The 16,601-nt window shown below is 41.3% G+C and overlaps 1 protein-coding gene across 1 annotated transcript in view; it reads right to left on the bottom strand.

Annotated features, from left to right (window-relative positions):
• Positions 1-16,601, bottom strand: part of LOC122920026 (mucin-2-like) — a 126,271-nt gene that overhangs the window by 52,427 nt on the left and 57,243 nt on the right. Inside the window, exons 19-23 of the mRNA XM_044269235.1 lie at positions 15,813-15,941; positions 15,554-15,698; positions 12,948-13,036; positions 8,779-8,943; positions 648-3,881 (exon numbers count right to left, since the gene is read on the bottom strand). Coding sequence (XP_044125170.1) covers positions 648-3,881; positions 8,779-8,943; positions 12,948-13,036; positions 15,554-15,698; positions 15,813-15,941 — 3,762 coding nt within the window. The remainder of the gene's footprint in view (positions 1-647; positions 3,882-8,778; positions 8,944-12,947; positions 13,037-15,553; positions 15,699-15,812; positions 15,942-16,601) is intronic.

The following is a 16,601-nucleotide window of genomic DNA, read 5'->3' as shown; positions in this document are numbered from 1 at the left end:
TGGCATAGGCATGCATGCACGGCAGCTGCAGTGGTGCTTGTAACCTTTGTAAATGAACGGTATATAATGTGATTGACAATCACAATATATTGATAAGTGCCTTGCATAATTTTGTCAGCGTGATAAATGCCATTTGATGAAGTGAGACTCCTTTAAAGTTAGGTATCCTCTGCAGGAGTAATGTACCTCCCACACATTGGCGTCTATCGTGGAAAGGGGCTCTGCACTGAACTACTCCCTCTTCTTGATGTGACACTGTTATTGCAACCACAAGCTCACTGCATACTGATATATACAGTCCAGTGTTCTCTCATTTCTTTTCAGGTTCCTCTCTTATGGTGGCGGCATGCAGACAGAATTACACCATTCATCAAATGAAATTAAAAACTCTGCTATGCAAACAATATATATGAAATGAATTAGCAAATCTTTTTGGATCTTGAAACAAAATGGCGGATGTTAAATTTAAGGCATAGTATGTTTTGTGGAGAGCAGGGCCAGCTGTGAGTTTGGCCATGGGGTGCTTTCTGTGCTGTGCACACCCTTGGTCTGAGTGTTAGCCTGATGAGTAGTTGAGAAAGACAGATGTGCTGTAAACACAATGCTTCTTGACTTATAAAAAGGCAGCAGAAATGAAAATCACATACCTGGTAGGAATATTGAACCATTCATTTTGCACTGGCAAGTTGTTGTTGCAGCTGTAGTTTCACAGTGACGTACATCATCACAGCATATGTACTGTATCTCATAGTCATAGCATTGTTTTGAAGCTTGTTCATCATTGTAACATATTAATCCTTGCACTAAAGTACATGTTATGTTCTGCACTTCATTTTGTTCTTTTGACATGTTTTTTACTTGACACATAATTTTATCTGGCAAAGAACAGACTTGTATTCCAGATGCCTTTGCTATTCCAATGTTTTCAACTTCTTCTCCAGATTCTCCAGTTGTAGGCTTATGCACATCTATCCAATTTGTCGTGTAACACCTTGGTGTACATGTAACTGGGTACATTGTACGTTTACCAGTTGATCCAGAGCTAAACATTGGGACTGTGGTCGTTGGAGTTGTTGGAGTTAATGATGCTATGGGTGTTGTGGCTTTTGTAGTTGATGGGGTTGTGGTTTTTTGGGTTGTAGCTGTTGTGGTGCTTGGGGTTTTGGTTGTTGTTGGGGAAGAGGGTGTTGTGGTTGTAGTTGATGGTACTCTGGTTGTTGTAGTTGATGAGGCTGTGGTTGATGGGACTGTGGTTGTTGGGGTTTTGGCTGTTGTAGTTGATGTGGTTTTGGCTGTTGGGGTTCTTGTGGTTTTTGTAGTTGATGGGGCTGTGGTTGCTGGGGTGGTGGTTGTAGTTGATGAGGCTGTGGTTGATGGAGCTGTTATTGTTGAGGTTGTGGCTGATGTAGTTGATGGGGCTGTGGTTGTTGGAGTTCTTGGGTATGTGGTTCTTGCAGATGATGGGGTTGTGGTTGTCGGGGTTGTGGTTGTCAGGGTTGTGGTTGATGGGGCTGTAGTTATTGTAGTTGATGAGGCTGTAGTTGATGGCACTGTGGTTGTTGTGGTTGTGGATGTTGTAGTTGATGCGGTTGTGGTTGTTGGGGTTCTTGTGGTTGTTGTAGTTGATGGGGCTGTGGTTGCTGGGGTTCTTGTGGTTGTTGTAGATGATGCGGCTATGGTTGATCGAGCTGTTATTGTTGGGGTAGTGGCTGATGTAGTTGATGGAGCTGAGGTTGTCGGAGTTCTTGGGGTAGTGGTTGTTGCAGTTGATGTGGTTGTTAGATTTGTGGTTGTTGAAGTTATGGCTGTTGTAATTGATGGTGCTGTGGTTGTTGGAGTTGTGCCTGTTATAATTGTTGAGGCTGTGGTTGTTGGGGTTGTGGTTGCTGGGGTTGTAGTTGATAGAGCTGTGGTTGTTGGGGTTGTGGCTGTTGGGGTTCTATGGATTGTGGTTGTTACAGTTGATAGGGTTGTGGTTGTTAGAGTTGTGGTTGTTGAAGGTGTGAATATTGTAGTTGATGGGGTTGTGGCTGTTGGAGTTATTTTGGTTGTTGTGGTTGATGGTGCTGTGGTTGTTGGAGTGGTGGCTGTTATAGTTGTTGAGGCTGTGGTAGTTGGGGTTGTGGTTGCTGGGGTTGTAGTTGATAGAGTTGTGGTTGTTTTGGTTGTGGTTGTTGGGGTTCTATGGATTGTGGTTGTTACAGTTGATAGGGTTGTGGTTGTTAGAGTTGTGGTTGTTGAAGGTGTGAATATTGTAGTTGATGGGGTTGTGGCTGTTGGAGTTATTTTGGTTGTTGTGGTTGATGGTGCTGTGGTTGTTGGAGTGGTGGCTGTTATAGTTGTTGAGGCTGTGGTAGTTGGGGTTGTGGTTGCTGGGGTTGTAGTTGATAGAGTTGTGGTTGTTTTGGTTGTGGTTGTTGGGGTTCTAGGGATAAAAGTTGTTGCGGTTGATGGTGCTGTGGTTGTTGGAGTTGTGGCTGTTATAGTTGTTGAGGGTGTGGTTGATGAGGCTGTGGTTGTTGGGGTTGTAGTTGCTGGGGTTGTTGTTGATATAGCTGTGGTTGTTGGGGTTGTGGCTGTTGGGGTTCTAGGGATTGAGGTTGTGGTTGATAGTGCTGTGGTTGTTGGAGTGGTGGCTGTTATAGCTGTTGAGGTGGTGGTTGATGAGGCTGTGGTTGTTAGGGTTGTGGTTGCTGGGGTTGTAGTTGATAGAGTTGTGGTTGTTTTGGTTGTGGCTGTTGGGGTTTTAGGGATTAATGTTGTTGCGGTTGATGGTGCTGTGGTTGTTGGAGTTGTGCCTGTTATAGTTGTTGAGGCTGTGGTTGTTGGGGTTGTGGTTGCTGGGGTTGTAGTTGATAGAGCTGTGGTTGTTGGGGTTGTGGCTGTTGGGGTTCTATGGATTGTGGTTGTTACAGTTGATCGGGTTGTGGTTGTTACAGTTGTGGTTGTTGAAGGTGTGAATGTTGTAGTTGATGGGGTTGTGGCTGTTGGAGTTATTTTGGTTGTTGTGGTTGATGGTGCTGTGGTTGTTGAAGTGGTGGCTGTTATAGTTGTTGAGGCTTTGGTAGTTGGGGTTGTGGTTGCTGGGGTTGTAGTTGATAGAGTTGTGGTTGTTTTGGTTGTGGCTGTTGGGGTTTTAGGGATTAATGTTGTTGCGGTTGATGGTGCTGTGGTTGTTGGAGTTGTGGCTGTTATAGTTGTTGAGGTGGTGGTTGATGAGGCTGTGGTTTTTGGGGTTGTGGTTGCTGGGGTTGTAGTTGATAGAGCTGTGGTTATTGGGGTTGTGGCTGTTGGGGTTCTAGAGATTGAGGTTGTTGCGGTTGATGGGGCTGTGATTGTTGTAGCTGTTGTTGATGGTGTTGTGGTTGTGGAGATTGTGGTTGTTGGGGTTGTAGTTGATAAGGCTGTGGTTGTAATTGTTGGAGATGTGGTTGTGGTTTCTGGGATTGTTGTTTTTATATATGTAGTTCCACAGTAATTCTTGCAGCAATAGTACCTAATCTCATAATCATAGCATGTAAGAAAATTATTAATTTGATGCCTATTCTCGCATATCAAACCTTTATCTAGGGAACATACAATATTTTGTGTATTAGCATTGTTATCTGTAGGTCTGCATTCAATACGTTTGGGATTTTCACATATTTCAATATCAGAATTTCTTATTTTATCAAGGTTTTCGATGTCTCCTCCATACTTTCCCAAAGTAACAATGTTTAAGTTAAAATATCCTGTCCATTCACAAACATCTTGACAGATTGTGGTTGGTGAAGTAGCCTGTGTTGTAGCTGTCATTGTGCTTGTTGTTGTAGGGGTACTTGTAAGTATGGTTTCTGCTGTAGAAGGTATGATAGAAAGGGTAAACTTGGTGGTAGTCGATACTGAGAAATAAACAAAAAGAAAATTATTAATTTGCATTAACCAATAATCCATTACATGTATCATGCTTGCACAGATGTACAAATTTCATTTTTCCCCAAGTTCCTTTTTTTCAGGATTTAAAGTATAACTGTCATATTTTATTTATTTTTTTGGAGTATTGGATTGTGCTGATTAATATCTCGTTGGTGGCTCTATTTCAACTTTTCACTGTGTACTAAATTACCCCTTAATTCCACGGTTTTGTTCCCTGTACTGCCTACTTTTACCTGTGCTTAAAATCAGGTTGCTATGCAGGGTCCGTCTATTTGTTGAAGGACGGAAGACGCAGAAGCAGGCATCTGCAAGGTCAGATTACAGACAGCCAGGGACTGTAAGTAAATGATTAAAGCCAGGTCCTCCCCAGCAGCTGATAACAGTGCCTGGGCTGTGTGCACTTCTCCCTATCCCTGCGCTTGGCAGATGCTCCCTCACTCAACAGAGCTGGAGAAGGCAGAGACGAAGCAGCACAGAGCAGGGAAGGGTGCCGTCTGCTCAGTGTATAAATGAAAGCTACATGTGGTAAGAGGACCCCTTTGTGCTGCAGGAGATTAACCCTTTAGGGGGAGGGCTCTAGTTACTGACACTTTTGGGGGGCTATTGTTACTGGCTAGTGAGGGCAGGCAGGATTAGCCTCAGGGTGAGGGCAGTGGCGGCCATCTTAACTGAAAAGTGAAATTGCAGTTTTATGCAGACTGGTTGCTATGGGCTGAATCTTATTAAATATGGGGTAAGTCAGTCTAGTAGTAACTGATTCTGGAATATCATGTTATTAGTAACTACATATATGAAAATTGAAATTAGGGTCTAAGTGTGACAGTTATCCTTTAAAGAAGTTTTCCCCGAAATTAAGATTCATTTCCTATAACTTGCAGATGATCACTGATAAATTGTTGGAATTCCCTTCATTGGCACCCCAGCACTGTTATGAGGGTCTAGATTCCCCTGTTCTTCCTAGAGTCCCATGATGATGAGGAGGTTTGTGTGCAGCTGTGATAAAGCAAATTTAAGAGTGTTATGGGAATAGCTATGTGTAGTGCACCCCCAGTCACTGAGTAGTTAAATGGTAAATATAAAAAGCTGCAACATAGCTGAATGTTGTCACGAACCAGTGGGTGTGAATCCATTGTGCCACGTGTCCTACCTCCTCTAAGGGCGTTATCTAAGTGAACCTCTCGATTCTTTAACAGTAAGGGATAGACTTTCCCTAGGGGAACACCAGGTAGCTACCTCTTGAGAAGGATAGGCACATGAGCCAGCTTGTCCAGGCGGACCAGGAGGTACCATGGAAAGGTACCAGAAGTACAGGCGTAGTCAGGCAGGCAAATTCGTTACCAGGAGCAACAGTACAGGACCGAAGGATGTTGCAGAGGCGTAGTCAGACAGGTGAAAGGTCAGGGCAGGTGGCACAGGTACAGGTCAGGCAAACAGGTTCGGCAACAGGAGAGTCAAGGCTAGCAGGCAGGGATCAGACGGGTAGCAAAATCCAATAACACAAATACGAGTCAGGAACACAGGAACACAAGTGGTTATCAGGAGTCTTAGCAGAGCACAAGGACCTTGATGCTTAGGCATCTGGGAAGGGGACTGAGCCACTTATATATGCACAGGAGGCCTAGGATTGGTCAACGACATCACATGACCTAAGCTACAAAGCCCAGGAAGTGATGTGCACCAGCCCTTAAGGAAGTATAGCAGGAACAAACAGCAAGCATGCTGTGGGCAGGGATGAGAACAAACTGTGCAGCGGATCCAGAACAACAGCATCCACACAGACAGAGCACAGGACTGCAGCTGTGAAATGGGAAGCATCGGCCGCAGATCAGCGTTGAACGCGGCGCCTGGAACCGCGGCGGTAAGCTGGGGAACACCGGCGCACATAAGCCGCTGTTAAAAATTTGCTCTTTCACAATACTTTGAGACATGATAATTTGTTTATCAAGTTTTCACATGGAAATGCAAGTATACCTATCAGAAGGCAATGCCTTACCCCAAACTGAACTCTTTTCAAACACATTCACATACCAAAAATATGCATATAATAGAAGACAAATGCAAGGGTGTGAGATGGAGAAACAGTCACCATTGTCTGAATACTGTGTGTATGAATACTGATTCATTAGCATTGTCATTCTGTTCTTTAACCACTAAATGTCGCTGTTTCTTAACAAAGCTAACATAGTGCAAGTGTTTGAATATTCATAGGAGGTGGGGTTGGTGAGTCTGGAGAAGAACCAGGAAGCGGCCTCTGCCTCCATCTTGAGAGGAACAGAGAAGGACTGTGTGGTACAGAATCTGGTTGCATCCAGGCGTCAGGGAGTCCTGGAGTGATCGGAGCTGCAGCTGAAAGAGGCTGATCCTAGTCCAAGTCCGAGGGCCTATCCAGAGGAAAAGGATCATTGTTAGGAGCTTTGGAACAAAACGCTGTCTTCTCTGCAGGGCTGCATATGTGCTGAACTAACTTGCTACTCTCCATGTTAACAACATCATCGGATGAAAAAGATACCCGGGTCGGTAAGACAGCTCGTGCACGCACCTCGATATAGGATTGGTGCCTAATTACTAGAGACTGAGCTCAAACCTCAAACCTGAGATCAGTTAGTGTTGCTGAGTGGCAGGCTACCAATAATTGATGCTTGTTTATCACAAGGACTTGTCAGTTAAAGTTTTGGTTCGGTCCAGAGATCACAGAGGACTTCACCATAATCTCCAGTTACCCCAGCGTGTTTATCAGGAGTGATAAAAATTAGGCACGTGCAACATTTCAGTTTGGGGAAAGGGAGGGGGATATTGCTGTATAGTCTGGTAAGATTATAAGCTGCTGTGTCGCACTGCGGGCTAGCCTGTATCTCACACACACACACGATTGTTCCTGTTTTTCAAGGTAATAACAGGTATGGCAAAGCAGGGTTAGCTCTGCTCTCAGTAGGTAAATAGCGCAAGTGTTTTCCGGCTACCATTGGGGGAAATTGCTGTGCGACACAGGGGTCTCAGCCTCTGGGCTGAGTGTATGTAATCTGATTTTATGTTCACTGCATTTGGGAGTGTGTTTGATATTCCCTTATAATAAAGAGCCTGTTTTACAAAAGCTGGTGTCAGTGTCGCTTTCATCGTTCGTGACTTTGCTGTATCCTGGGGAGCCCACCCCGGTACACGGCTTACAAGGGTATATTTACATCTGCGTTGGGGACATTATTTGGGGGCACCACAGCAGATTCCACCAAAAAGAGTGGACAAAAAAGCCCAGTGTGCTGGAATTTCTTCCCCTAAAAAATCTGACTCCCAAACAGAAACCAAAAGAACCACATTATAGTCAATGGGGGTCTTTTTGGCTCCAATCTGTTCAGTTACAGGTATGTGCTGTTGTTTTTGTTGATTTGGAGTCCACCTGTGTGTAATTTATTCTCAGTATAACTACAGCTGTTCTGTGAAGGCCTCAGAAATATGTTAGTGAACATTAGTGATCAAACAGTATTGTAAAAAACCAAGGAACACACCAAACAGATCAATGATAAAGCTGTGGAGAAGTGTAAAGCGGGGTTAAGTTATAACAAAAATATCTCAAGCTCTGAACATCTCAAGAATCACTGTTCAATCCATCATCTGCAAATGGAAGGATTATGGCGCAACTGCAAACATACCAAGACATGGTCATCTACCTATAAATGACAGGAAAGGAGAGCACTAATTAGAGAAGCAGCTAAGAAACCCATGATCACTCTGGAGGAACTGCAAAATCCATAGCTCAGGTGGAAGAATTAGTCCACAGGACAACTATTAGTCGTGTACTCCACAAATCTGGCCTTTATGGAAGAGTGGCAAAAAGAAGAGTGGCATTTTTTAAAGCAACCCATAAGAAGTTTGTAGTTTGTCACAAGCCATGTAGGGGACATAGTAAACATTTGCAATAAGGTACTCTGGTCAGATGAGACCAAAGTTGAAAATGTTGGCTTAAATGCAAAACGCTTTGTGAGGCGCAAAACTAACACTGCACATCCCCAGTCCCCACTATGAAACATAGTGGTGGCAGCATCATGCTGTGGGGATGCTTTTCTTCAGTAGAAACAGGAAAGTTGGTCAGATTTGATGTGAAGATGGATGAAGTTAAATACAGGGCAAACCTGGAGAAAAACATGGTAGAGGCAGCAGTGGCAGATGATCAATTTCCATCAGACCCTAAACTTATAACCAGAGCTACAATGGAATGGTTTAGATCAAAGCATATTTATATGTTAGATTGGCCCAGTCAAACTCCAGACCTAAATCCCATTAACCCCAGTCACAGACGCTCTCCAGCCAATCTTACTAAGCTTGAGCTATTTTGCAAAAAACAATAGACAAAAATTTCAGCCTCTAGATGTGTAAAGCTGGTAGAGACATACCCCAAAAGACTTGCAGCTGTAATTGCAGCGAAAGGTGGCCCTACAAAGTATCCATTCAGGGGGCTGAAAACAAATGCATGCAACACTTTCCAGATTTGTATTTATTAGAAACTTTAAAATCCATGTAGAATTTTCTTTTCACTTCACACATACTTGGTGTTGGTTAATCACATAAAATATCAATAAAATACATTAACATTGTGGGTGTAACGTGGAAAAAATGTAGAAATGTTCAAGGGGTTTGAATACTTTTTCAAGGTACTGTATATACTCATTGTTATATTTATTAAAAAATTATATTATCAACGTTCATTTGAACTGTCCATGCACTTTTATTTGAATTTGCAGTTAAGAGTAAAAAAGAGTCTTTAAAGAGTATCCAAACCTGAAGTCTTGCTCTTATCAGCAAAGCAGACCCCCATAAATTGTGCCAGCATACCACCTTTTTACATCATTTTATATCGGAATAATATCTCACCTGTTGAATAGGTGACTTCTGTAGTGGTGGGGCAGGTGTGGACATCTCTGTAGATGGTTCCATTTTCTTTGCATATACCAGTGACACAGCCTTCTGTATCATTAACCGTCTGATATACAACTTCATTGTATTTGTACACATGTCCTTCATAGGTACAAGTACATTCTGCAATAAAATACAAGACATCAGAACAGAAAGAAACAGGAACATATAGCATTGGACACTCCATATCTCCATGTATTTTATCCCAGAAAAGGGAAGAAAAAAAACTATTTCCGAACATAATTTTTTTTGTAATTTATTCATTAAATGGTATTGTGCCAAAGACTGCACAATAATACGCTTTCTAAGCATTGCATTGAGGACTATGCTTCTAAATAGCAGCACATACCAGTTCCAGTGCGGACTGCTCATGTCTATGCACTTGCAGACAGAAGGGGAGATTTATCAAAACTGGTGTAAAGGAAAACTGGCTTAGCTTTCACTTTTCATAGCTCCTATAAATAATGAAAGGTGTTCCAGTTTTGATAAATCTCCCCCAGAGTGTCCTGGCCATATTCTAGGCTTCCATAGCCAGTAGGGGAGCCAGTGTTGTAGAATTAAATTTGCTTCTGCTACGCAATGCTTTAGTAAGATGATTATTGAGCACACTCCTGCACTATAATCATGTTTTTTTTTTAAATAACTACAAGTAAACTTTAAAGGGGTTGTCCACTCCTTTACCACTGATGGTCTGTCCTAGGGATAGGCCATCAATATCTGTTTTGCGGAAATCCAATCAGCTGGGAAGTCATCTAGGGAAGTACACAGCTCTGTCCATTGTGTAGTGGATGGAACTGGTTACTGCCGCACTTCTCCCATTAAAATAAAGGGGACTAGCGCTGCAGTTACAAGCTCTGTCCATTGCACAATGGATGGGGCTGTGTAGTTCCTGTACCATAAAACAATTGATTGGCAGGGTGGTGAGAGGGGGGTTGAATGTAGGTTGATCGGGAATAATACCTATCCTGATGATAGGCCATCAATAGTAAAAGAGTAAACAATCCCTTTAAGTTTTAGGGGGCAGTTACTTTTTCACATAGCTAATAAACTGTACCATAGGTTTCTGTTGTATAATATTTGATCTTGCCTAAAGGGAATGTATAATCAGAAAAGGGCATATTGTTAAACCCCTCCTCGACCTCCACCGTAATAGTACAGTGAAATTTGGGTCATTAAAGATGGCACCCACACTGGGCTAATGGATGCAATCGGCAGCAATGCCGATCGCAGGTATTTTATACCTCAGATGCCGTTTTCAAATGTGACCAAGGCATCTGAAAGAGCTTCGCATCTGGAACTGGAACAGCTCCTCCACAGGGCAATCAGGAGAGATGTTCATTACCTGTTAATGGCCTGGGCTATCTGAGTCTCCGATGATTTTCATGGGAATATTCCAATGTAGACCTGCAGGTGGCAGTACTACATTGGAATGTACTTTTTATCAATGGATTTATTCCCATTAATATACAGAACTGGCAATCTAAGAATTGCAAGATGTTAGGCCCTTTCGGGGCCTAAAAGAAAGGTTTTTAAAAATACAAAAAATACAAAAACACTGAAGAAAATAAATAAAGAAATAAACATCATGGGCATCGCCACATGTGAAAATGCACACAGTATTACAATATAAAAATATTTATCCCATACAGTAAACAGTGTAACAGAAGAAAAAACATCAAAATGGCCTATTCACAATTTTTTCTCATTTTATGTCTCAAAAAAGTGACCAAAAAATCTCACATACCCCTATAAGGTATCAATAAAATTTACAGATTGTTGTGCAAAAAAATGAGCTCTCAAACAGCTCCATAGACATAACGACAAAAAAGTTTTGGGGGTCAAAATATGGTGATGAGAAACAAAGTTTTTATGTTTTTTAAGTATTAAAACACACAAAAAACTATATAAATGTGGTATCGCTGTAATCGTAATGACCTAGAGAATGAGGTTTTATTGCAAAGCAAACACCATGGAAACAAAACCCAAAAAACTGTGGTTGAGTTGCATTTTTTTCAGCTCTCCGCTACATCATATGCAATATTAACTTGTTCCATTACAAAGCGCAACTTGTCCCACCAAAAAAAAAAAAAAAAAACGGCTATGTAAATAAAAAAAATAAAAAGTTATGGCTCTGGGAAGGCAGAGAGTGAAAAATTTTAATGCAGAAAAAAGAAAAATTGCTGGGTGTACGAAATGGTTAAGTCATGTTTTTATGTTTAACACATTTTGAAATAATTTTTTATGTTATTTTTAATTTTAAATGTCAATATTTATATTTAAACAAAGACCATAAAATCCTGCAATTTTCATAGTGGCCACTAAATCTACAAATAGGCACCACTTCTTGGTCTGTACAGATCACGCAACTGTAGTTATCTCCTTATCATTACAGGCAGGTTTATACCTCTGTGTATAGATAAGACAGGCTCCTTCCTTTACAATAGGTGATTGTCAGAGCTTATCTATTCTTTCCTTGTACAATGACAGTTCACAGAGCATGCCTAGAAAACTTTCCCATAGGAGTCAATGAGGTCTCCTCCTGACCATTGTGTCTATGGACCATGGGGCTGCTGTAAAGCAATTATAAACTTTCTAAACGCAGTTAAGAGCAGCTCAAGCACGATAATAATGTTCAGTAAATAGAATTTAAAAAAAATCTGTAATCATAAACTAAAAACAGAATAGAAAATATAAAATATATGTTTGGCTATCTAGTTTTAACTGGCAGAAGAAAATGATGACACATTCCATTTAAAGATCAAAAAAGAATCAACAATTTGCAACAACAAGGGGCACCAGTATATTTTGTAGCATGGCATCTAGTATTTAGAGCAAAATTTTGCTTTAACATCAATCAATTTATAGACAGCAGCAATTGAAGCTTGTTTTCTGAAAAAAAAAATGGAAAGCACTACTACTAGTACTACTTGGGAACTGCAAAAATATTAAAAAAGTCTTAGGCCCCTTTCACTCGGGCGAGAATTCCGCACGAGTGCAAAGCGTGAGGTGAACGCATTACACCAGTGCTAAATCCAGACCCATTCACTCCAATGGGGCTGTGCACATAAGCGGTGATTTTCACGCATCACTTGTGCGTTGCATGAAAATCGCAGAAAGCTCTATATTGTTTTTCACACAACGCAGGCCCCATAGAAGTGAATGGGGCTGCGAGAAAATCGCAAGCAAGTGCGGATGCGGTGGGATTTTCACGCATGGTTGCTAGGAGACGATCAGGATGGGGACCCGATCTTTATTATTTTCCCTTATAACATGGTTATAAGGGAAAATAATATCATTCTTAATACAGAATGCCAAGTGAATTAGGGATGGAGGGGTTAAAAAATAAATAAATTAAACTCACCTCATCCACTTGTTCGCGCAGCCCGGCTTGTCTTCTTTCTTCTTCTTTGAGGACCTGGGAGGAAAAGGACCTTTGGTGACGTCACTGCGCTCATTACATGGTCCATAACCATGGTGATGGACCATGTGACGGACCATGTGATGAGCGCAGTGACGTCACCAAAGGTCCTTTTCCTCCCAGGTGCTCAAAGAAGAACAAATAAGACAAGCCGGGTGCCGGATTTGTTTTCTTTTGTGTCCGAGAAAATTATCCCATGCCCGACAGAAAACACTGCTTGCACTGGTTTTCTGTCTAGTATGGGACGCAACCAAATGGAACGGAATGCATTCTGGTGCATTGCGTTCCGTGCAGTTCAGTTTTGTCCCCGTTGACAATGAATGGGGACAAAACGGAAGCGTTTTTTCCGGTTTTCCGATCCTCTTCCGGATCTTAATGCTGGAAAGGAAAAACCAAATGTGAAAGTAGCATTTTTCGTGTGACTTCTTATCTCAGAAAATTTGTGCAACATTTTTGATAATGATAGTCAATGGTGTCGCACTGCAACATGCTGTGACTGCAACGCAAAAGTCGCAAAAAATCCATCCAATTGCACTATTCAGTTGGATTTTTTCTCAGTCGCAACATGTTGCAGTGCAACACCATTGACTATCATTATCAAAAATGTTGCACAACTTTGGTGCGACATGAATGTCACGCAACACGTCACAATGTAGTTGTACCCTTTTTTGCACGACACAAGTCGCCGTGTAGCGCTAGCCTTATTTACCAGCCCCAAACAGATTTTTGTTAACTTCATATTCTACAAACTTACCATTAACATCATAAACGCAAAATATGCCATTCATTGTACAGTTACTGTGAAGAAAGAATAAAAGACTGTTTAACTTCTGCCAAATAAATGGGAGGGGCCAAGTTTAAGAATTTTGGGGTCTAGTTGGGGGTAATAGTTTTGGTCAGCTCCTGTTACCCTTAGTATATCATGTGCTGATCATTGCAACAAACAGCAATGGCCCATGTGGTCACCTCATTAAATGTACTTATCCAAGTACATGGGTCTACTGTCCGTGCTCTGTAGTGTGCTTTCATACTTTTTTTTTTGTTTTATTTTTTATTTTTTAACTCTTCTGATCCGCACACAACTCAACAGAACAAACATTATACACACATAGCTCTGCACACAGCAGTGCAGTACACACATTTTACAGAAACACAGCTATGCTGCATACATACACACACAACCTGCTACATACCCACAGCTCTGCAGTATGCACATTATTCACACACAGCAATGCAGTACATACATTAGACACACATATCTATGAAGTATGCAAATTATAGACAAACACAGCCCTGCTGCATACATACATACATACACACACAACCTGCTACATACCCACAGCTCTGCAGTATGCACATTATTCACACACAGCAATGCAGTACATACATTAGACACACATATCTATGAAGTATGCATATTATAGACAAACACAGCCCTGCTGCATACGTACCCACAAATCAGCTACATACATACATGGCTCTGCATTATGCACATTATACAAACCACGATGCAGTACAGACATTAGATACACAAAGATCTGCAATTATGCATATTATAGATAAACACAGCCCTGCTGCATATGTACCCACGAATCTGCTACATGAACACACAGCTCTGCAGTATGCACATTATAGATAAACACAGCCCTGCTGCATACATACACACACAGCCTACTAAATACCCACAGCTCTGCAGTATGCATATTATACACACACAGCAATGCAGTATAGACATTATAGATAAACACAGCCCTGCTGCATACATACATTCATACACACACACACACACACACACACACACAACCTACTAAATACCCACAGCTCTGCAGTATGCATATTATACACACACAGCAATGCAGTATAGACATTAGACACACATACTGTAGCTCTGCAGTATGCACATTATAGATAAACACAGCCCTGCTGCATACATACATTCATACACACACACACACACACACACAACCTACTAAATACCCACAGCTCTGCAGTATGAATATTATACACACACAGCAATGCAGTATAGACATTAGACACACATACTGTAGCTCTGCAGTATGCACATTATAGATAAACACAGCCCTGCTGCATACATACATTCATACACACACACACACACACACACACAACCTACTAAATACCCACAGCTCTGCAGTATGAATATTATACACACACAGCAATGCAGTATAGACATTAGACACACATACTGTAGTTATGTAGTATGCATATTATAGATAAACACAGCCCTGCTGCATATGTACCCACGAATCTGCTACATAAACACACAGTTCTGCAGTATGCATATAATACAATCACATAACACAAACACACCTTTAATAAAAATAAAAAATAAAAGACTCCATTCTAGCCTCAACCTTAATAAAAACTCACATTTCTCCTCTTCCTGGCTTGGCCCCTCCCACAGGTGACATCATCAGTAAGCTGCCCTTCCTTTGAATTTCTTATCTCTTTTCAATGTACCTTAGAACCTTCTTTTTCATATGCTGAATGGATCATGTGTCAAGCAGAGAGAGAAAGAGAAGCAGACGCATAGCTCTCTCACTGGTCCAACAGAGCACTGTATGAGCGGTCTGTCGGATCATTAAGCAGTCAGGGAGGTTTGACACTGCTCGATCCAATTGACTGCTGAGTATAAGATGCAGGTACTTATTAGCAAGATTTTTTTCTTGCTCAAAATGCGTCTTATAGTCCCAAAAATATGGTATGTCATCAATATCTGATGAGCTAGGTTGGCCAATCAGCTGTTTGAGGAATCCGCTGTGCTGTGCACACCACACAGCTTGCACAGCAATGTCCATTGGATAGTGGTTTTGCTTGTTATTGTAGCTCAGTCCCATTTACCTGAATATAACTGGGCTGCACCTAGTCCATGTGGCCGATGAATGTGATGTCACTGACCTCACCAGGGTACCATGGCCTCCTCTATTCTTACCAAGCACAGCACCGTCCATTGGATAGCAGCTGTGCTTGGTATTGCATCTAAGTTCAATTCACTTGAATTGGACTGAGCTGCACCTAGGCCATGTGACCAAGGATCGTCACTGGCGTAACCAGAGAGGTGCAGCCTCTTCAAACAGCTGATCAGCAGGGGTGCTGGGAGTCCAACCCCCACCAATCTGATATTAATAACCTGTCCTGAGTATAGGCTATCAATATAAAAAAAAAAAACATTCTTTGAGGAAGACAAATTGCAATACCACAAACAACACATTTTAGCACAAATACTGTATGAAGTGCTCCAAAATGAGATCTATAAAGAGCAGTTTTTAATTATTTAAAAGAAAAAAAAAATACCAAACATAGCAGTTTTTCCATCTTGGCACAATTGCCCCCAGCTTGTAATGTTTCCTGTCCTCATCGTAGCAACCACATGCTGAAACACACTTCATTTCATCTTCATCAAAATAAGGATTTTCAGGAGGACACGTGGGATAACATCCTGTTAAAAGTAAAATAATCAAATACATTAATTTTTTTTTTTTTACTCTATCCTTAAAAAAGTATGCCAATTATTAAAAATTCTAATTCATCAATAGAGCCCCAGTGTATTTACCTTCCAGGCCACTTATGTCATAATTGCATATTCCGCTTGGATTCCTGCAGGTTTTCATGCAGGCACCACCACAAGGTTTATAGTGCCACTCGCAACCATTCTCTTCATTATAGTAGTCACAGAAAAGAGCTGTTTGCAAAGTCAACATTGGAGGTTAAGACAAAAACATACAAATTTTTTTTTCCGGAATGATATAAAATTATAACGAATGATTCATGTTATAGAAAACCAATTAGAGATGGCTGACTCAAGTTATCACATGTGTGCGTCACATTTAGAGAATTAATGGACAAGTGAATATTTAGCAATTTGCTAATCAACTATATAGTGATGATACATTAGAATCAATTAAACAGGTTTGGGGTACATACACATCAAATCAGAGATTCAAAATGTAAAACTTGCTACAGTACTAATAATCTTACCAGCTAAAATACATATCCCTCAAAACAGAAGACAATAAAGTTTTAGCTTTTAGAGCTGAAGTATTGCTAAGGCTACTTTCACACTCGTGTTTGGTGTGGACCCGTCATGGATCTGCACAGACGGATCCGTTCAGATAATACAACCATCTTAATTTGTTCAGAACGGATCCGTTTGTATTATCTTTAACATAGCCAAGACGGATCCGCCTTGAACACCATTGAAAGTCAATGGAGGACGGATCCGTTTTCTATTGTGCCAGATTGTGTCATAGAAAACGGATCCGTCCCCATTGACTTACATTGTGTGTGTCAGAACGGATCAGTTTGGCTCAGTTTCGTCAGACGGACAGCAAAACGCTGCATG

This window comes from Bufo gargarizans, chromosome 10, assembly GCF_014858855.1.
Source record: "Bufo gargarizans isolate SCDJY-AF-19 chromosome 10, ASM1485885v1, whole genome shotgun sequence".
NCBI lineage: Eukaryota > Metazoa > Chordata > Amphibia > Anura > Bufonidae > Bufo > Bufo gargarizans.
Note: the sequence above shows the minus strand (reverse complement) of the source record. Positions and strands in the feature narration are given on the sequence as shown.